Source organism: Anabrus simplex, chromosome 1 (assembly GCF_040414725.1).
Source record: "Anabrus simplex isolate iqAnaSimp1 chromosome 1, ASM4041472v1, whole genome shotgun sequence".
Lineage (NCBI taxonomy): Eukaryota > Metazoa > Arthropoda > Insecta > Orthoptera > Tettigoniidae > Anabrus > Anabrus simplex.
The window spans coordinates 891,194,894-891,217,405 of record NC_090265.1 but is presented as its reverse complement, the minus strand read 5'-3'; the positions used below and the strand labels follow the sequence as shown (position 1 = coordinate 891,217,405).

Here is a 22,512-nt window from a genome sequence, read left to right as displayed (position 1 = left end):
TTAAAAAATTCTAGAGTATTACTTTTCAACTCAGCGACATCGAAAACTATGAATTCGGCACTATTCTCGATTATTATTATTATTATTATTATTATTATTATTATAACTACTCCCCTGACCCCCTCCCTTAAGGGCACTAAGGATGGCTTAGCCCCCACAGTGATCGTCTCCCGATAGTAAGTAATACGTGTACCAAGTTTGGTTGAAATTGCTCCAGTGGTTTAGGAGGAGGTGTGAGAGAGAGTCTCTCTCTCTCTCTCTCTTCCATTTTTATATATAGTAAGATTTTTATACTCGTACTTCACCCCCTTTCCATCCCCGCCCAAAGGAGTTCTATGAGTACCTTACACAACAGTATATTTTTTCCAGATATTAAGTCTTATTTGTACCAATTTTGGTTGGCAGCTATGCCCAAACGTACATACATAATCTCATTGCTCTAGAATCCTGGAGCTGACGTTGCCATAGTTACAGCAGTTCATTTCTTTATCCGATTCCTAGAGCAGGGGTAGTGTGGTGCCAATATCTCCGTAACGGTTGGTTTTAGGGCCTTAAAACAGGGTTTTTGGGCCTGTAGGGCTTACCGAGTTTTGTTCTTTGCGTCAAGAGGATTAAATTGAGCTTTGCCTCGTCCTTATACGACAAATTCGATATTTTGCCTATATTAACCTATTATTTTTATATTTCTCCCCCGTGCCCCCCCACATCGAATTGTTTTGAAAATAAAATACAGCCCATGTTACTCACTGGCAATGTATCTTTCTATACGTGAAGAAATTTTTAAAATCGGTTCAGTAGTTTTTGAGCCTATTCGTTACAAGCAAACAAATTTTTCCTCTTTATAATATTAGTATAGATATAGATACAAGGATACCTAAAAACATATGTATACACATTAAAATCAGTTTAAAAATATTGAAATGTTTGTCCAAAAGAATTTTGTACCATATTATTTCTTAAAAATATTCATGTCTGAATCTGAAATGGATCTTCTTCATAATTGTTTGAACAATAAGAAACACTTAGGGACCAGTGTGCTGAACGCAAAGCTATTAATGGAATGGATCAGTGTAACACAACATGCGCATTGGTTGTGAGATCTGTTTTTATAAAACCATTAGGGTTAAAAATGCGTCGTCAAATTGAAGACGATATGGATTAAGTTATCATAATGTGTGTTGTGTAGAAATCTTTGTTGATAACAAGTACTATTAAACATTGGAGTGTTGATCAGAACTGCTGCTAAAACTTTTCAAAATAAACTATAGGCCCATATGACAATTTCTGGAAATATCCCTTGTAGATGTAGACGCCCATAGAAAGAAACGTGGTTGTTCTGTAATGAAACAGAAAAAAGGACTTGATGGCGAATGATGGAACGTGGCATTTCAATGGAATTTTTTTTTAAAAATGGGTCCTTACTCATTCCCCAGATATTATGTACGTCCTATTGCTCCAGCAGCGTTAGCTTGTCTGGTGTTCCTACTCCTAGTGTTATATTGACGCGGAAGAGGCGGTGGGGAATGCAGAGGAGGGGGGTTGTTTGGAGGAGCAAGAGCAGACTTAGTATTCAAAGAGATGAAGGGAGCTTTTAATTCTAAGGATTTAAATATCTGAGGGATCCTATAGTGGTTTGGATTAACAGCACTTAATAACTTAGGCAATAAAGTGTGTAGTGGACTTCTGATTTCAGTGTCGTAATTGAGATTCCAATCTTTATTATATGTTTTGTCCAAAAAGATCTAATTCATTTAAAAGTTTCCCTTTGCCTGTATTCGAGATTATTGCGAGATCCTTTTCTATAGAAGTAAAACTGTGTCCAGCTTCCTTACACTTTATGTGTTCCAGGACACTTTCAAGGCTATGTCATTCTTTCTCTTGAATATCATTCTGCAGACATACGCAAATTCCTTTTCAATGTTTGTACTGTTATGAGTCCAAAGAAAAGAGATGAAACATACACAGGAATACTGAAATAGCCGTTAAGTTAATTGTTCTGTGTACGGCTCTTTCCAAACCTTTCGTTAGGGTCATCTTGTGTTCAAATTAGTGTACATTCTGAGAATTCTATCTGCCCAGGAATGCTCCCAGTGACTGCTTACTCACAAGTTACCACGGAATTTTTCAGCATAGCTTGCATCATTTCATTCATAATTCAGTTTTTCGCTGATAAGGTTGAGGTCAGGTAGTTCAGTTAAACTTAACAAAGAAGAGACTTTAACGTGCTGATTTTTGAGGCAGAAATACCATAGCATTTCAATCGCCCAGTAATCACAAGTGGGAAGAACTAGCATGTTTAGATCTCAAGACAAGAAACATGTAGTGCAAAAGTACTTTCAGTGAAAAAGCTCCCTGAAAAATTAAACTGTGGGAAAAAACAATTGCGAAGAATAAAAATTATATTTTAAGTGGGAGGAAAATAGGAATCAAGGAATGAAATGAAAGAGGGAGTTAGTTTTTACAGAAGTGAACACTTGGTATATGAGTGATCCAAAAGTGTTCGAGCAAGGAAACTGTGAGCGAGTAGGCCAATGTTACAAGAAAAAGTATGAGAAATCACAAATAACCTGAAAGCTGAGGTTAATTGAATAAAGAATTTGTGTGTCTAGCTGGGTGGTTACTCCCTTTTCGAGAAAAGTGCTTTTAAGAAAAATGTGCTAAATTTTTATAACCAGTTGAATGATTACTTCCCAAAGCTGTAATGAATGTAAAGGCTGTAAAATATTTACTTAGAAATTATTTTGAATAATCAAAATGAAGATGTATGCTTATATTTAAGGTGGATGTTCTTTGCCGTTAAAATATTAGATTAATTTTTACAACCTTGTTTTAGCGGACACCTTTCGTAACTGACATCTTCCCATGGAACTCACTGTGTCCGCAGAAGAGAGGTTCAACTGCATGTAATAATTTTGGCAGAGCTACCTCCCTACAGAGTTGATTCACCATAAACACACTCCCGTACACTTAAGGAATGTTTTTACATCAGGGCTTCATTTTCCTCCTTTTAATGGCGAGAAGCATGTACCTAAAGTCTGACAACCTGCAATCATCCCTATTCAAAATATGTACCCGTTCCAACTGAAGTTACAAAATCTTATGCAATTTATGAGAACTATATAAACAAACTTTGCAGCAATATGATGCAGATCAGCTCTGAAACTATCTCCAACATACTGGTTAATGTTTCTTTCTCACGTTGCTCCACCAGACTTGTGCGGTTTGAATTTTACTTTGAGAGTACAATACAATTTCATGCAACACTCTCTTACAAATCCATAAGGATATCGAGGATCTTAGCATCAATGGACTAAAATCTTGCCACGATCCATCAATGAGAACAAAGGCAAGTTTCAGTCTGTCTCAAGAATGGAAAGAGCAGTAGTCACATGTAGCTTCTATGTTGTTTTCCAGGATGATTTGACTTCCCACACAAGACTTGGTCATCACTGAACAGGTTTTGTACAATGTGCATATTTGTTCCATAAATGGAGCTTCCGCTCACCCGACTGTGAAGTATCCTGTACAGATTGCCAAGCATGTTCTCACCGAAAGTCTGCTGCATCATAACAGGGATCACAAATAGATCTTATGAAGGTTTCATCATCCTTAATCCCATGTTGGAATGGACTGCAGCTCTGAAACTGTAAACTTTATACTTCTTTTAAGAGAGTATCGTAATGTCACTTTGCCACAGTATATAAGTAATGGAAAGGAAGTTCACTTGTTTGTTCCTTTCTATTACTTACACACTGACCCATTGGGTTTCTTTTCACTTATCTTTACAACCTGTATTCTGATCCTTCACTTCCCACTCCTCAGTGAATGTTGAAGGCCAGCTTCTTGACGAAACTGGGAAGCAGAAATGAGCTTGTCAGGGGTTGAGAAGAAATTAATGTACTAATGAGGAGAAAGCTAATCTATTTGAAGACAATAGGGTATAAAGATGTAGAGAATGACTGTGTCCTTTTATGTTTTCCATTAGCTGATGTACCCGTGCTTTACTAGGGAATTCTTCGCTGTATACAGAATTCTAGGTAAGTAAGATTGTATTAAACTGCATAGCTATTAACGTTAACCCAGAAATGAGACGGGGAAGTCGCCATACGTCTTTTCTCATGTGAAGAGTGGGTTAGGGAATTTTCAATTTAATGGCAGGCCCTCTTGCCTACTATCCGTCACGATCAGTTAGGCCCACTTGCCTACTGCCAGTCAGAATCGTGTTGGGCAGTTTTCATGATAATGGCAGACACTCACTCTCTACGTGCATTTTTACATCCTCAGAAAGAGTGTCTTTGTGGTTTTCCCAACTGAAGTCAACATAGGTCATTACAATGACATCAGTAGGAATGTCATGATTAAAAGCAATGCTATCATATGAAATGCTCAATCAAATGAAAAACCGCATATTTTCTCACTTGTAACAAAGAGTACTAGGCTGCCAATCTACCAGTCCAAAGTTCCAGAGCTTGAACGACCAGGCAGCAGACAGCCATGAACACTCATTTCCCATTATTCCACAAACTGTACACACTGTACACACTGCTCATCCAATCCAATCAGTGCCTCAGAGTAGGGATTGAATAGCTGGAATACTGTGATGAATCAGTGTGTTACATATCAGTAGTATAAGAAAATTTATGAACCAGAGGAATGGCGTGCTAAAGAAAAGAGTTATCTAACTCCCTAGCTACTTCCCTCCAAAATTCAGGCAGGCTGTTATACTCTGAACGCAGCAGTAATCCCCGACTTTACATACCGATTTTCATTAAATTCTCTTCAGCCGTTTTCTCGTGATGCACATACGTACATACATACATACATACATACATGCATACATACATACAGAGAGACAGAAATTACGGAAAATTAAATAGTATATTTCCTTGTTACTATGGACATGACTGATAGAGAAATACCATTTTTTTTAAAGTTCTGAGCAAAGTACAGACAAAACTCTTATTTTATATATATTAATTTCTCCCTCTTCCCACACTGACTTGTCATTGTGTTTTTCCTTTTATGGTACATATTCCTTTCAATGCTCTTATCTTTCTATATATGACTTGCTACTGTACATATACTCGTAGTTATTTATTTTTAGGCTGGCACCATATGCTAAATGAATAAGCAATGAACAAGAAAAATGAATACTGTGTACCGTTTCTTCTAAGAATCTATCCTCACAATACTTACAGCTCATCACATGCAGCTTTGAAAGCTAGCCACCAGGGATTGGTATGATCCAACTGTGTAACTTCCACCTTTGAACATTTTTGCTCAAACTCCACAGTGATACCAGGCCCAGCTTCAGTACACCATTGTTGCACCATGTGCTCAAATTCATCATGATCTACAGTCGGTGCCAAACGGATATCAAACACAACCACCAACTCAGGAGGTACCACATTTGACTGAACACCTCCCTGTATAATAAAGAAAGAAAAAACAAATAACATGAAATTCACAGGCAACATCTCTATAAACCCAATAATACTATTGCTTAATATGCCTTAAGACATCTCAATTTCATGAAATAATAATATGCAATAAATTATAATGGTTAACATTTTGCATTTCCACAGATAGGAACACGCTAAAATTTTCTATGTAATTTGAACTAATTCCTAAAATAAATTTATGCAGGAAAATTACAGCAAATGTAGAGAAACACAAGGAGGAAATTGCATGATTTAACAATCTTGAAATCTCAGGCATGAAAATAAATAACAAAAATAAATAAATAAATAAAAATAAATAAATCAGTGTTAGAAATAAAATTACAAATTCTAACAGCCCCCCTTCTTTCAGAAAAAAAAAATCCTTACTGTTCTTTGTCTCTGTAAATATGACTCAGTTAATAAACGGATAGAATTCATACATTATGTACGAGAACTTTAATAAAAACTCAAAGTAACGACTAACGCTGAGAATGCAATATGTTTCCTGTAAGATTGACTTCAAATTAAGATTTAATGAGTAGTTTTCATATATTATTTGGTACATAATAGTGGTTTTGCAATTCATTACATTCTTGTAGTGATGTATCCAATGCATATGAATAGAACTACAGATCTGCTGAAAAGGAATAGCACATTGTGAGAAAGGATGGTGGTGGTGGTGGTGGCTTTAATTGGTTTAAGAAGTTAAGAAGAACTACAACTTGGCAACCATTCTCTCTTGATGCTAATCAAAAGGAAAGAAGGAAGAGGTTCAATTATTTTAAGAATGAGAGAGAGAGAGAAGGGCCACAAACGGCAGGAAAATGAAACACTCCCTTTGTCAAATAAACCAAAAACATTTGAGTCAGAAAAGAACAGGAGATGCCCAAGGGAGTCAGATAAGAAAGCTGAAAGTACACCAACATTTTATAGCTTGGGTTACATTGACCCAGGTTGGGCGTTAAAGGCAAATGTAAAAGCCGGGAATTGGAGTGTTAAAGGGGGTCGTAATAATATATCTCGTCAATATTAAAATAGCAGAACAAATGATCTTTATTTTCTCCGTAGCCATTGAATGTAGAAAGATTATTTTTAATATTATGTTAACTCGTGCCTTTTCCATACATTGATCTGGAATGGTTTTAAAATATATGCTAAGAAAATGGGTCAATGTAACCCAAGCTATAAAATGTTGGTGTACTTTCATCATTCATGATCTCTGTGAACCAAGTGTTGTTTGTTTTATTTTTCCAGAAGTTACTAAATAACTGCTTCACTAGTTGGATTTTTGGCAGTCTGAATATATGACAAGAAAAGGTAAATTCACCTTTAGAGGGCACCCGGTATCTGGAGGGAGGTCGCTAAGAACTACTCTTCCAGTAGCCATGCATCACCTCACCACAACCCTAAACTAGTGACTGGGAAGGGTCGCTAAGAACTACTCTCACAGCAGCCATGCATCACCTCACCACAACCCTAAACTTGTGACTGAGAAGGGTCACTAAGAACTACTCTTCCAGTAGCCATGCATCACCTCACCACAACCCGAAACTTGTGACTGGGAAGGGTCGTTAAGAACTACTCCCACAGTAGCCATGCATCACCTCACCACAACCCTAAACTAGTGACTGGGAAGGGTCGCTAAGAACTACTCTCACAGCAGCCATGCATCACCTCACCACAACCCTAAACTTGTGACTGAGAAGGGTCACTAAGAACTACTCTTCCAGTAGCCATGCATCACCTCACCACAACCCGAAACTTGTGACTGGGAAGGGTCGTTAAGAACTACTCCCACAGTAGCCATGCATCACCTCACCACAACTAAACTTGTGACTGGGGAGGGTCGCTAAGAACTACTCTCCCAGTAGCCATGCATCACCTCACCACAACCCGAAACTTGTGACTGGGGAGGGTCGCTAAGAACTACTCTCCCAGTAGCCATGCATCACCTCTCCACAACCCAAAACTTGTGACTGGAGAGGGTCGCTAAGAACTACTCTCCCAGTAGCCATGCATCACCTCACCACGACCCAAAACTTGTGACTGGGGGAGAGTTAAACTTCTGTAGAACTTTACTCCCCGATGCAGAGAAGCTGGCTAGACAGGAAGAGGAATTAAATTTAGGAAGGTGAGAATAGAAGGGTAGAAATAGTAATAAAGAATAAAGAGCACAGACACCTCTCAGGCAACTCAGGGCACATATTGTTAGTCTGGCCCTACACCAAGGCCAACCCAGCATAGGTAACACTAAGCTGGCACAGCCCTCGGGATCAACAAGCACACAAGCCCCCACACCAACGTTAAGGTCATGGTGTCCCTAGAGGAGCTATAATGTTACGATGGCTGAGTGTGACATCCATAACACTGGATCTATGGACTAAAGTGGCCCAGAAGAGACGCTTGTGTAGTTGTCAATATGAATTCAAATACTGGTCAAGATAATGTCTCAAAGAAAGAAAGAAAGAAAGAAAGAAAGAAAGAAAGAAAGAAAGAAAGAAAGAGAGAGGATCAGCTGTTGTTCTAGAAAAGAAAAGAAAAGATAAGAAACAAAGAAAAAAAGAAACAGCATCATGTATGTCTTACGACTCCAGTGATATGCACCACACTGAGCACAATATAGGAGCAGAGGCTATCAGCAGGAACAAGGGTGAATGTGGGGGGGGAAACAATGTCAGACTTGGGTAGGGGTCACCCAGTCGTCAACCTATGCTCCCAAGTTGGGAGCCCTAAGTGGCTATCAATCCAACTCACAGGGGAATCAAATTGGTATGTTTTCACAAATATTGAATGGTAAATACAGAACTGAATTAAATATAGCATTCACATCATGTCAGGTTCCTCTGTACTATTTGGTCTTTAATTTAATTTATTCTAAAATATATCTGCATTAACACAGGTATAAAATGATGGTGGTGGTGGTAATGAATGCTGTTTCAGTGGACAAACCAATGTGATTATCAGTAGATATAAAATGATAACACTAGTATAACAGCTATTATGTGTCTTTCCTGGGTTGACTGTCTTTTCAAGTATAACTTAAATGAATAACGGTAACTGTATAAATTTTGTACGAAGATTTACACTGTTGCTCATGCCCACACTGGCTATGAAGTAAATATACAAATATACAAATGTATTCTGAGCAGCAACTAAACAAATTATTCAACAACATTGGTTTGACAGTTGTTACAACTTACTTTGTAAAGGATATACCGTATTTACTCGCCTATAACACCCCGTCTTCCCCACTAATTTTCAACTTCAAGAATAGGAAGGGTATAATAGTGAAAATTTTGCATAATATAGGTTAGGTTGACATGGTTTAATAGCAGAAAAAAAGGAACATCTAGCATTTTTAACACAACACACAGAATAGTTATTTATATCTGTACCTTTTTTTCTTTTTACATAGTTTACACTCCCACTGGAGCACTTAAATCAGTCATATACATTAAAGTCTACTAGTATTAAATAGTCAGCTTTTCAGCTTCTTCCGCTCCCAAAACTTCTTTATCCTGTCAGATCTGGCTGCCCTTTGGTTGTCAGTAATGGTGTACTTCCTTCGTTCAAATGTTATGAGTTTGAATCATAAGTGTTTATTCCTTAGAATCCTCTTCTCTTCCTTCAATTTGGAGAATTGATAATTTTATTCTTCTAAATCATTCATGATCTCTGTGAACCAAGTGTTGTTTGTTTTATTTTTCCAGAAGTTACTAAATAACTGCTTCACTAGTTGGATTTTTGGCAGTCTGAATATATGACAAGAAAAGGTAAATTCACCTTTCCTGCATTGTTTATTCGCTTTCATGATATACCATTTCATTGTAATAATCTCCAGTGGCCATCAACTTGGTGTTTCTTATTGGTGATTGTCCTGATTATTCTTCTATCTACTTTTGCAATTTATCGGTTGTTGATTTAGTGTTCAACTTGAAGAGTGTTTCACTAGCATAAGTTGCTTCGGGTTTTACAACTGTATTTTAATGTCAAAATTTAGCATACATGGCGGGAGTTTTTTTAATAAGTTGGCCATGTGATTCGCTGTGCTGTTTTGATAGGTAATAGGCAACTTGATGGCTTTGGAGTATACAGACCCCGAAAGGGTAGTGCTGACGCTGATTCAGAGTTATTTGATAAGATAATCAGCTATGTGGGAAGCGACATAGAAAGGAATGTGATTGTTAGCAGGAGATCTCAATTTACCAAATGTCAATTGGGAAGGTAATGCGAACGACAGGAAGCATGACCAACAAATGGCAAATAAGTTAACATGGGAAGGACAGCTGATTTCCATCAATCCAGTGAAGAGACTCTGCAGTCATCTAGCAAATATACTAGTTCAGCTATGCTACCAATCCACAGAAAAAAGTGAAACAAACTTTAGATCTAGCGTACAAGAAAAAATCTGTAAATTTATGGTTAAATAGGTGGGGGTAAAAAGCGGCTTTCATAAACCACTGTTCACAAAAGTCGTCGTAAGGTGACGTCACTACGACAACCGTACAGGTGGAAAATCAATTAGAATGTACATCAGTAAGCGCCATTGAACACAGGAAATTGATGCACACAAAATTATTTTCTCACTTTACAAAAGCGAGAAGACTGAAGCAGAATGTAGTGATGAAGACCTGCGACGGTGGGCCTTGGAAATTTCAAGAGAGATTTCAATGGGGCGAACTAATTTCAGCGCATGTGCTAGTTGGTTTAGTTGTTTTAAGAAAAAGTACAGAATAAAGAGTAGAAAAACTACAAAACTTGTATCCCGTGGTATCTGCAAGAAGAAGTCAAAAAAGATAAAGTTACAAAGATATTTGTGGAAGCAACTACAGAGTGATTTTTAGACTACACCCCTTCTTCAATGTACAATATTGATCTGAGTGGTTTCGTGTGTGAAATGAAAGCATAAAGGACTCTATAGTTTGTTGGTGAGAAACATACAGAAACAGCTGCTCAGGGTTGGACTGCATGCTTTTGTTTCTGTATGTAATTGGCTAGTTGGGATACAAGGGAATAGTAGGTTTATTCTGTGTTTGTGTTGTGTAATGTATTGTAACGAGTTGTTGGGGTAGTATGATCAATTAACACTAGACTGGTAGCTTCAATACTAAGATTTATTAGTTAGGCACTAAACTACACAAGACTACACACAACTTTTGCTCATAACGCAAAATTACACAGTTCACGCGCTCTCTCCCCCTTCGTTTCTCACTTGTTCTCACACTACACAGTTTTACACTCACACACAAGGTCCTGCGTCGCACGGCTACACGTTCTCTCCTTCGCCGACAGTCCGCACTGTAGCACACTAGTCCGATAATCACGGCAGTTCACATACTTCACTACACTGGCAGTTGCTCACGACTGAACCACACCAACTTCTAACACAGTCTAACTCTCACTGACTCCAGGCAGGTCGTTCCTCTCTTATATACCTGCGCTGGCTCTTTTAGAATCGTCCGGATGCTGGATGGATCCAGGAACATCGTGAGATGGAACACTCCAGATTAATCGTGGAGTCATTTCCATACTCCTCTGCTACAGGACCGCGAGCGGAAGCGAGTGGGGCTGGCCTAGCTGCTAGTGATTGGCCCAGCTGAAGCATAAGGGGTGGGTCTTTACGGTGCCGGGCCGGGCCGGGCCGGGCCCACTGCCAGTTGACATGGCGGACGCTATGACCATTACAGTATTTTATTTCTTTGTTCTACAAGTGTAAAGTTTAGCTAGCTACGATCATCAAATAACTTACAAGCAATACGCTAACAGCGTTGATATAAATTTTCATTTCAACATTAAATAGATTTAGTTAGGATGTTTTCTCTGCATGTGTATTTCAGTGTTTACAAGATGTACAGTGTGGCATGCATGCCGTTGGTTTAATACAGGGTCACTGATAGAGACTGGAGGCTTGTTTGTGGAAAAGTCGAACAGGAATTCGAACCATTGATATTTTAATTGAAGGGCTTGTGCCGTTGCATGTTTGATGATATATGAATTAAAGGTGCTCGTGCGGTTGTGCACGATTGTTAATGTTTATTGATATACGAGAGGCCACAGAGTGCCATGTATTTAAATGGGATTGATGTTTATTGGAATGCAAAAGAAGTCTAAGCTGTGTATGTGATGCTAAGGCAGAGAGAATACTGTGTATTTGAGAAAGATATTAGTTTCCCTGCTGTGTTTAAAAGAAGCCCATGAGAGGCTGGTGAATGATGATTTCTCTAGCAAGCTGAGTAATCAGCTGAGATACTGTTAGCCCTGTGTGAAGTGAAAGTTGTTTCCATCGCAAGACTGCCCCCCCCGAACAGCAAACCAAGTCTATAGTGCATTGATCTGTATTTGTTGTTTACAGCTGATAGGCAAGCACGTGGCGTGAGTACGAGACCACTGTGGGCGTTGTGATATGCTCATATGCAGCTGCATGATACGGGAAAGTTTCCCGTTGCCTACTTCATTTTATGTTGCAATATTATGCCATTGTTTCATTTTCAGGAGTGTTTTATTTATGCTGTGTGTTGATATTTACCATGTCTTGTTTAAATTGGGGATACAGTCCGTATGCTGTTTGATGATTGTGGTTTTCCATTTCTGTATGGATCCTTGCCGTGAGTCAGGACTCGCAAGTAGAATCTCTGCCTTTTGGAAGGGATTATTGCCAACGTTGTACAAGTGTGTTATATGTGATTTTGTGACCGTATTAACAGAAGTAAATATAGGGTAATTAGTGATACACTAGTTTCGTATATCTTGAATTCATGTTATGAACATTCGTAAACTCTGTTGTTAGGCCACTCGACATAACCGAGGCAACTCAATCAATTAACTAATTTGAAACCTTAGAGTCGTGTCTCCATGTATATAAATTTTGACTTTGTATAATTTGTTTTGTGGTCTACAACCCAAGTTTGTATTTAATTGTGTTAAACCTTTTTGCAATTTTATTTCATTTTATTTGTGATGTGCGGATCCCATTTTTGGGGCCATTTTGACGCCGATTTTATTTGTTTTGTTTATATTTGTTTAGTACGGATTGGTTATTTTTCGGTAATAAATCCATCTTAACTCTTAACTGTATTTCTCATTCAACAAACCTCCATTATTCCTGTCAATATACTTAGTAGTATGTTTATATTTTTGACTTATATTTTAACCTTGGCAGCCTAACCCACTTCTCTAACCACTTGAGCTCAGTCGGAAGTTTAGGACAGGAAATGGAGTAATCGTCCTAGGTGGTCCTTACACCTACGGTATGGTACAGTATGGCCGGTACTCTTTTTTCGAAAGTATTAATTGTACTACAGGACGCAATTGGAACTTTCAGCCCGAGAGTTTCCAAAGAAATGTTTCATGCCAAAAATATAATTGTAACAGCCACAAAATCAGGTAAAATGGGGAGAAAGGAATTAAAGTACTGGTTTAAAGAATCCTTCTTTCCATTTGCAGAAGAGAAGTGTTTGCTACTGCTAGATTCCTGGACTACTTACAGTGATAAGAGCTGTCTTGAAGACATTCTTCCAGGCAACAGTATAGAAATTCTCCAGATTCCTCCCGACACTACACGGAAAATACAGCCCCTGGACAAGTTTTCCTTCCGGCAGTGGAAGGCTTTGTATATCCGCTTAACAGACATTGTGCCGACTCGTGAAGACTTTCAGTTTGATGTTTATCAGAGAAACAACACACTGAAAATTCAGTCCATTCATTTTCAATTTTCTTCCCCACAGTTCAAGGATATGATTAAATATTTGTGGTTCGCAACCAAATTATACAACAGAGACACCTCCCGAGTTCGAAGTATCTGAAATATTGCCTTCAAACAAGTAAAGAAAACTGAAGAACAATGTGGCCTCAAAGTGCATATTTGTTGTGCAAGGTGACAAATATTTAATGCACCTCATTTATGTTTCACATTAGTTCCGTAACAAAGTGATCATGGCGCGTGGCAGCCTGCCAGTTCGTTCTCTTTCTCCAGCACAACTGCAACTCCACTCCACTATGCGTTGTGCGAGCCAGCAAGAAGCAAGGGTCGTCCATTAAGCTGCATTGTCACATGGATTTCGTATCAAGATTTCAAAACCTTCCAATTCGAAATGGCACCTAAATTTTTGTACATCGCTCTTTTATGGATCATCTCATGATCAATTTCGATATGATAGTATGGACAGTTCCCTTGTAAGGATAACACGAGAGCAGGCATAAATGGCAGTTATACAAATTTTAGTGAAAAATGGAAGGGTATGTATAGGTACTTTAAAGCAGAAACAGATTCCAAAAAGGACATTCCAGGAATCATTAATGAACAAGGGTATTGAGTATGTGAGGATCTTCAAAAGGTAGAAGTATTCAGTCAGCAGTATGTAAAGATTGTTGGTTACAAGGATAATGTCCAGATAGAGGAGATGACTAATGCTAAAGAAGTATTAAAATTTACATATGATAACAATGACATTTACAATAAGATACAAAAACTGAAAACGAGAGAAGCGGCTGGAATTTTTATGATTTCTGACAATATACTAACGACAATGGGTTGGGATATAGTACCATATCTGAAGTACTTATTTGATTATTGTTTGCATGAAGGAAGTATGCCAAATGAATGGAGAGTTGCTATAGTAGCCCCTGTTCATAAGGGAAAGGGTGATAGACATAAAGCTGAAAATTATAGGCCAGTAAGTTTGACACGTATTGCATGTAAGCTTTGGGAAGGCATTCTTCCTCATTATATTATACAGTTTTGCAAAATTAATAACTGGTTCGATAGAAGGCAGTTTGGGTTTAGGAAAGGTTATTCCACTGAAGCTCAACTTGTAGGATTCCAGCAAGATATAGCAGATATCTTGGATTCAGGAGGTCAAATGGACTGTATCGTGATTGATCTGTCTAAAGCATTTGATAGGGTGGATAATGGGAGACTAGTGGCAAAAATGAATGCAATTGGACTTGACAGAAGAGTGACTGAATGGGTTGCCATATTTCTAGAAAATAGATCTCAGAGAATTAGAGTAGGCGACCCTTTACTTGACCCGGTAATAATTATGAGGGGAATTCCTCAAGGCAGTATTATTGCACCTTTATGTTTTCCTATATATATATAAACGATATGAGTAAAGAAGTGCAATCAGAGATAAGGCTTTTTTTTTCAGATGATGTTATTCTGTACAGAGTAATAAATAAGTTATAAGATTGTGAGCAAATGTAAAATGACCTCGATAATGTTGTGAGATGCACAGTATGCAATGGTATGACGATAAACGAGGTTAAAAGTCAGGTTGTGAGTTTCATAAATAGGAAAAGTCCTCTCAGTTTTAATTACTGCATTGATGGGATGAAAGTTTCTTATGGGAATCACTGTAAGTACCTATGTGTTCATATAAGGAAAGATCTTCATTGGGGTAATCACATAAATGAGATTGAAAATAATGAGTACAGATTTCTGCACATGGTTAAGGGGGTGTTTAGGGGTTGTAGTAAGGATATAAAGGAGAGGGCATATAAGTCTCTGGTAAGACCCCAACTAGAGTATGGTTCCAGTGTATGGGACCCTCACCAGGATTACTTGATTCAAGAACTGGAAAAAATCCAAAGAAAAGCAGCTGAATTTGTTCTGGATGATTTCCGACAAAAGAGTAGCGTTAAAAAAACATTGCATAGTTTGGGCTGGGAAGACTTGGGAGAAAAAAGACGAGCTGCTTGACTAAGTGGTATGTCAAGATAACAATTAAGTAAAAGGTTCCACCTGATCAATACATTTTTATTATTTAGTCTTCGGCTAAATTTATGTCATTAAAAACTTACAGAACATGTTGTGATTGCTTAGCAATCATCATCAGCTGTTTCGCTTAAAGCTTAGGTGAAAAAGCATAAAACATTTCATAATTAAAATTAAAATGTGTTAGTATGGGATGTTTAAGTGGTGAGGGAGGGTGGATGAGGGGGGGGGGGGGGGGGTGTTTGTTAGTTAAGATTAAAATTATACAAATTAAAAACTATTCTAAACTAAAACATCTTTGATTTCATTCGTTGTCACTTGCACTGGTTCATTATTAAGTTCGACAGTTTTCCGTTACTGCTCTTGCACACTTGTCTTGATGGTATAGTGTTGTTTCTTTTTCTAGACCTTTCTTACTGTTCGGTGGAGGAGATTATGTAGATTATTGGTCGAATTGTTCAGTTTTCATTCAGTTGGATAGTTTGGAATACAACCCCTATCCAATTATTCGTTGTACGAATTTTATTCGGAATCATTAAGTCGGGAAGTTTGTTTTACTACCCGTCCAATTCGTTCTTGTTCCGATGTTTACGTGTTTGCATCTGTCTCTGCCATCCTAAGCTTTAAGCGAAACAGCTGATGATGATTGCTAAGCAATCGAAACATGTTCTCTAAGTTTTTAATGACATAAATTTAGCCGAAGGCTAAATAATAAAATATAGATCAGATGGAACCTTTTACTTAATTGTTATCTTGATTACAATATCAATACGGAATGAAGTGGATAGTATGTAATAAGTGGTATGCTGCGAGCTGTCAGCAGAGAAATGACGTGGAATTACATTAGTAGATGAGTGGTGTCTTTAAAAGTACGAAAGATCACAATATATGAAAGTGTAAACATTTTTCATCCAGTTATATCTTGAATTCCAAAGCAATGACCTATATTTTTCGTGGGCTTAAATGTTTCCTGAAAGTCTAAATTAATTTCTAACATCAAACTCCGAGAAAGTGTTGAGGAAAATTTTCGAGATATTAAGGAAGGTAAATGGATGGGCCAGTTTCAATGCCACAGGATATTCGCCGTTTTTATACATATCAAACATTGTTTTATGCAGAACATTTTTACTGAAATCATCAAGGGCTGTCACTGGCTTCTTCCTCTTAGGGTTCTTCCCTGGCGACCTGAACACTGCATTATTTTTATTTCCGTAGCTTGTTCTATCCTTTGTACTGTTCGCAGGCCGATACCACACGCGAGTGCTGTCTTCTTTTGAAGCGTGGCAACATGGCGGTCCTCACCTTCCCCGCCTGCTGCTGCAAACTTACAAAATACAAATACACTATAAATACTATTTCCCTCGCCTGTCGATAGAATTCTTGTCGTTTTGCTCTTCCTGGATCTATCGTGCACACGCAAATAGTTCCCTAAATTCGTTGATTACGATATTTACAAATAAAACTCGAAACATTCACTCGTGACCCGCACAAACAGGCACCTCTTACTAAAATGATTCTATTGGCTCGGGGGAAACACATCATACTACAAAGTGCGCGAATGTTACTGCGCAACCCTCTTCAAACCGGCTTCCCGGTTGCGTTCTACTCTAACACTCTACGACAAATGTCTATGTTGGAGTGGTGACTAGGTAGAGAAGTAGCTGGACGGTGCAGATAAATGTTGCAAATAGAACATTTTTGATTTTCACTGTGGTTTTAATTTTGCAAGTGATTGGACCTTGAAAAAAACAAACAAACAACTGCTCATAGATTGGACAGAGAGGAGATCGCGTTAATGGAACAATGGTCCAATATTACAAATATGTCGACATACCTTGACCAAAAGCATATGTTGAGGATTTTGGTGTATTCTAGATTATCAAAATAAATTTCAGCTGAGGCTACCATCACTGGCTACCGTCTCAGATGGACTGGGCACGTCCATCGCATGGGTGAAACCAGCCTTCCTTGATAACTCCACGTGGTGGATTTCATGGAGTCCCTTTGAGGCAATTCAAGGATCCGCTAAAGCATACTATGAAAAGAGCTGGAATTAACCCTCAATCCTGGGATATGCTTGCTGAGAATTGTATACTTTGGCACCACACTGTTTCTGCATCAGTTACAGCATTTGAAGAGGACCGAAGATGGTGAAGAGGATAAACAACAAGCACAGAAGCTCCATCAAGCTCAGCCCCAACCTCCCCCAGCCACTCTATATGATCCATGTGGACATATGTTTCATGCCAATATTGGGCTACTAACTCATATGAAACATATTCACAAAGACTTGTGGGTGTGAAAATGTAAACTGCTGAAGAATATGTATACTCGGATACGAGTTGCAGCCAATGACGATGACTGTCCCAGTGGGATGTTTTCTCATTTTGTCTGTCCAGTGTTTGTAATGTTTTACTACCTGTATTTATCTACATCTTATGTTTCTAACTTTTTCATATATGTATCCCACTTTCTTCCTATTCTACACTAACGACATCAAGACTGAAAATCTGTCAAGGTGACCCCTCATTGGGTGTTGGTGCCCACCCTCTTGATGAAGCTGGGAAGCAGAAACTAGCTCACTGGGGGCGTAGGAGCAGAGAGCCCATCCATTCAAAGACAGTAGTGTTTGAAGACCTGGAGACTGTCCTTGTCTTTTTTGCATTTTCTTATTTGTCCTTGTCTCATCTTTCAGTTGTGCCCCTTGCTTGTGCCAGGCTCCTCACTTTCATTTAACCTATCCAACCTCCCTTGGTAAACTCTTGTTCTTTTCCAACCCCGACGCTATTACAGCACTCGAGGGCTACAGAGTCTTTAATTTTCACACGCTCTGCGGACCTTATCTTTCTTTGACCAACATCTTCATTTTTTGAAGTGTCTGATCCCTTCCATTTTCTCTCTCTGATTAGTGTTATATACAGGACAGTTGCCAAACTGTACTTCCTCTTGAAACAATCATCACTACCTCCAACTTTCTGTTGTGCTCCCTCTTCCCACACTGATCTGCCATTGTGTTCATGCTACCGTGAGTTGCTTTCCATGTTCCTATCTTTCTCTATAGGACTTCCTTTCAAGTATTTTGATTAACTTTTCAAAATAATGATATATTAACATATTGTCCGGCTCCATGGCTAAATGGTTAGCGTGCTGGCCTTTGGTCACAGGAGTCCCGGGTTTGATTCCAGACAGGGTCAGGAATTTTAACCATCATTGGTTAATTTCCCTGGCACGGGGTCTGGGTGTATGTGTTGTCTTCATCATAATTTCATTCTCATCACGATGCGCAGGTCGCCTACGGGAGTCAAATCAAAAGACCTGCACATGGCGAGCCAAACCCATCCTGAGATCTCCCGGCACTAAAAGCCATATGCCATTTCATTAACATATTACAAGATATTCTTTTCTGAAGTATCCCAGCAACTGTTGTAAAGTGAGATCATGTATTAAGATGTGATACAGCAATACTAGAACTGTGAAGATCTGCATTTTGAAGGTGAACAAAATAGTGCTTGCCGTGCCTGCCTTCGGGAAAGGGATATCACTAGATACAGTACAGATAAACAACATTTATTAATACAGTGAAACCTCGTTAGCGTGTTCCTCATTAACATGTTTTCCCGCATAGTATACAATAAATTTGAAGTTGCGATTCTCATTGTATTAAGTCTATATAAAAATACCTCCCTTATCGCATGACGAGTTTTCGCTATTATAACTATTCTTCCTAGCACTGAAAATATTATTTGTCCTCCCTTGGTAAACTCTTGTTCTTTTCCAACCCCAAAGCTATTACAGCACTTGAGGGCTACGGAGTCTTTCATTTTCACGCGCTCTGTGCGGGTAAGAGCCCTCGCCACAGTTGAGTGATAATGGGAAAATGGCTTGAATTCCTGAACTTCACAGGATAACTTGCACCTTTGGGGAACAAGCTGTTAGCCTCAGGAATGTTCAGTTTTGCTTAGCAAATAGCAGAGAGATTGCTGATTAACACAGTGAGCCTGTTTGTGTTCGTATTCCACATGCCAATTAGAAGTTAGATCATTATTTTGTGTTGAGTGGTACAGTGAAGGGAGCCTATATCTGGATTAGGAACATAATCGTGTGGAGTTGACTAGTGTGGTGTATATTTGTCCAGTGATAGCCTAATTATGGATATGGAAAAAGTAGTGAAATTCCTACTAATGAAGACAAGTAGAGGAACTAGGAAGATTAGCAGCGAAGGTTGGGTTAAAAATATCTTCTGAGAAAACAAAAATGATGTCATCCTTTAGAACTGACACTCCACATATTATATTAAATAATACTCAGAATATTCAAGTTGTAAATACATTTAAATATCTGGGTGAAATTCTCACCTGGAATGCTAATGAAAAAGCATCCATAGACAATAGAACTCTAAAATTGAGACAAGCACAAGAAGTTCAAAAAACAGTCCCTTCCAATTAATACTAAATATCGCCATTATAACTCTCAGTCATCAAACCAGAAGCAACGTATGCAAGTGAAACATTATTCAAACTAAATACCCACGCAACAACAGACAAACTGCAGAAAGTGGATAGAAGAATTCTCTGGACAATTATTAATAAAAAACATCAGGTTGATGGCCAGTGGAGACTTTTACTCAATTCAGTAATTTAAAAGGAAAGTGAAACAATTATTGATATAATGAGAAAACGAGTGATTGCATTTTTTTGGACACAAACCATTTGCCAAATATTAGACTTATAAAACAGCTTTCTGATTTCTTTTGGAATAGTAAAACAAAAAGCACACGGTTTAAAGAAATACAAATGGATTTGGTTGAACTGAAAATTACTACAGAGAAAATTGAAAATCGAGAAGAGAAGATTCTAAACAACAAATATACAAAACTATCACTTACAACATCAAAACGTAAGCAGTATGTTATATCAGCAGAACGGGTTGCAAGATCGTCTAGAATGAAGAAGTTTTGGGAAGAGAAGAAATTATCAAGTGTTTAAAAATGAAATTTTTTGAAGATTTTATTGTATAAGGTTGATTTTGGTGCTCCAATGTGGGCTTAAACAGAGTAAATAAATGAAGACAAACTCAAAATCTGTCAGAAAGTGGACTGGCATCCGCATCTTTAAGCGCGCAGAAGTGGCGCAAATGTTGAAACTCACACCTTCAAGTTTCGATTATCACTCTTTTTTTTAACCACTTTGCTTTATGTCGCACCCAACACATATAGGTCTTAAGGCGATGATGGGATAGGAAAGACCTAGGAGTGGGAAGGAAGTGGTCTTAATTAAGGTACAGTCCCTGCATTCGCCTGGTGTGAAAATGGAAATTCACGGAAAACCATCTTCAGGGCTGCCAACAGTGGAGTTCAAACACACTATTTACCAAATCCAAGCTCACAACTACACGAGCCTAACCGCAGGTCACATGGTCTGTACTCGATCACTCGAGTTGGTCGAAGCTTTGTGGGATTCAAAATGACGGCCATGGTAGAGTGTTTTTTACTATTTGCTTTGCATTGCACCGACAAAGATCTTATGGTGACGATGGGATAGGAAAGGCCTAGGAATGGGATGGAAGTGGCCATGGCCTTAATTAAGAGACAGCCCCAGCATTTGCCTGGTGTGAATGGTCAAGTGTAACCTCCAATTCATTGTCTAAGAGTGTGACCAGAAAAAAATAATGTTTAATAACCCACTGGTCTGAAATAAAAGGCTTCCAGTAACATGATTGAAGTTTCATGCTTTCTCAAGATTTTGTTGCCCTCTTAACTATTTGTGATGGTGACTCAATGAAGACAGACTCTCATTTTAAATTTTAGCACAGTGAATTCCTCCTCGTTTTTTAATTGTAACACACTCCACGTTTTAGACTAAGAGGTCCACAACTTCACCATAATTGCTTATTGTTTTAATTCTGTCATATCTGATTTGTTTTCATTCTTTTCTTCACTGTGTTTTAACACAATTTTTTTTTAGCATCAATTATGTAAGAACTGTAACTTTTTTCACTGAACATGGCTCAAACGAGTTGAAACATGTACGACTATTATTGCTCCACCTGATGATTGAGATGTGTATGTATTGAATAGGAGCACATATTAAATTCCCTTTGTAACGTGAAAACCGTCAATACGGAATGATTCTAAAATCTTGTAATAGCAGTAAGTTTTCTTGCTTAACATGTTTGTTTTCCTTGTCCTCTGCAGAAACGTCTTAACGAGGTTTTACTATAGTTTCCTTTAGAGATTACATGCAGTACCTGATATGAAAATAGGAGTACTTACCACCCCCACACTCCCATAGCCAAGACATGGAATGAAATGAAAGCACAATCACTATAAAAATACAGACCTTGTGAGAACAGATTGTTCTTGGAATTTAAGAGGCGTAAACTGTAATCAGCTGACACAAGAAAAATGTTAATATCTCAAAGATAAAAAATCAGGCATCATAAATAAAAATGAAAAGGAATAGTACTTTACCAAGGCAAAGCAGATTAGAAACAATGCAGAATAGAAATATTTTCACACTACATTTTTATCAATTAGAGAAAAAAAGGAAAGTGTGATGCACAGAGATGTTCTAGACTGCATCTCATAAGTTCACCAGACAAAAAAATTAGTCACCCCTGCAGAAATCATTACAAGCATCATTTAATACTGTATAACACCACCTCTGGTCTCTATAACTGCCTGGATTCAGCGAGGAAGTGACTCCACAAGGTTGTGCAGGTACATTGCATCCAGGTTAAGCCACTCACTAAGGATTTGATAAGACAATTCCACCAAATTGCAGGGATGCTGATGTCTGAGTCCTAACCGCTGGTCCAATATCGCCCACAGATTTTCAATGGGGTTCAAGTCAGGTGATTCTGAAGGCCAATCAAGAAGTAATCGGGTGGGGGGGGGGAGTGTTCACAAAACCAGTCACATATGCATCCAGCCCAATGAACATCCTGTGATCTTAAATCCATGATAAGAAAAACAGCGCCAAAACGTCGCAGACTCACCTCCCGCTTGAACCTGACCTTGCATACATCCAGGATGAAAGGCTTCATTTGGCCTTCGGTGCACTCGATGACATGAGTCATTGGAATACAAGCAAAAATGTGATTCGTCAGATCACGTTATGTTCCACCAGTCAGCTACTGTCCATGTGCGATGATTTCTAGCCCACTGAAGATGTGCAGCTTTATGCGCCTGTGTGAGCAATAGCCTCTTGTGAGGTGACCGACTCCAAATGTTCATTGCATGCAGTTCCCGTCGCAATGTTCTCTTGCTACGAAGTTGGGATGGACCTTCATTCACTGACTGCAGCAATTCCTGTCAGGTTTGGAAGTGATTTTGATCCACAAGCCATGAAACGGGTCTTT

At 38.5% G+C, this 22,512-nt stretch overlaps 1 protein-coding gene across 1 annotated transcript in view; it reads right to left on the bottom strand.

Moving 5' to 3' along the window:
• Nucleotides 1-22,512, bottom strand: part of LOC136857707 (aminoacylase-1A) — a 179,614-nt gene that overhangs the window by 60,292 nt on the left and 96,810 nt on the right. Inside the window, exon 6 of the mRNA XM_067136573.2 lies at nucleotides 5,197-5,426. Within this exon, the coding sequence (XP_066992674.2) occupies nucleotides 5,197-5,426 (230 nt within the window). The remainder of the gene's footprint in view (nucleotides 1-5,196; nucleotides 5,427-22,512) is intronic.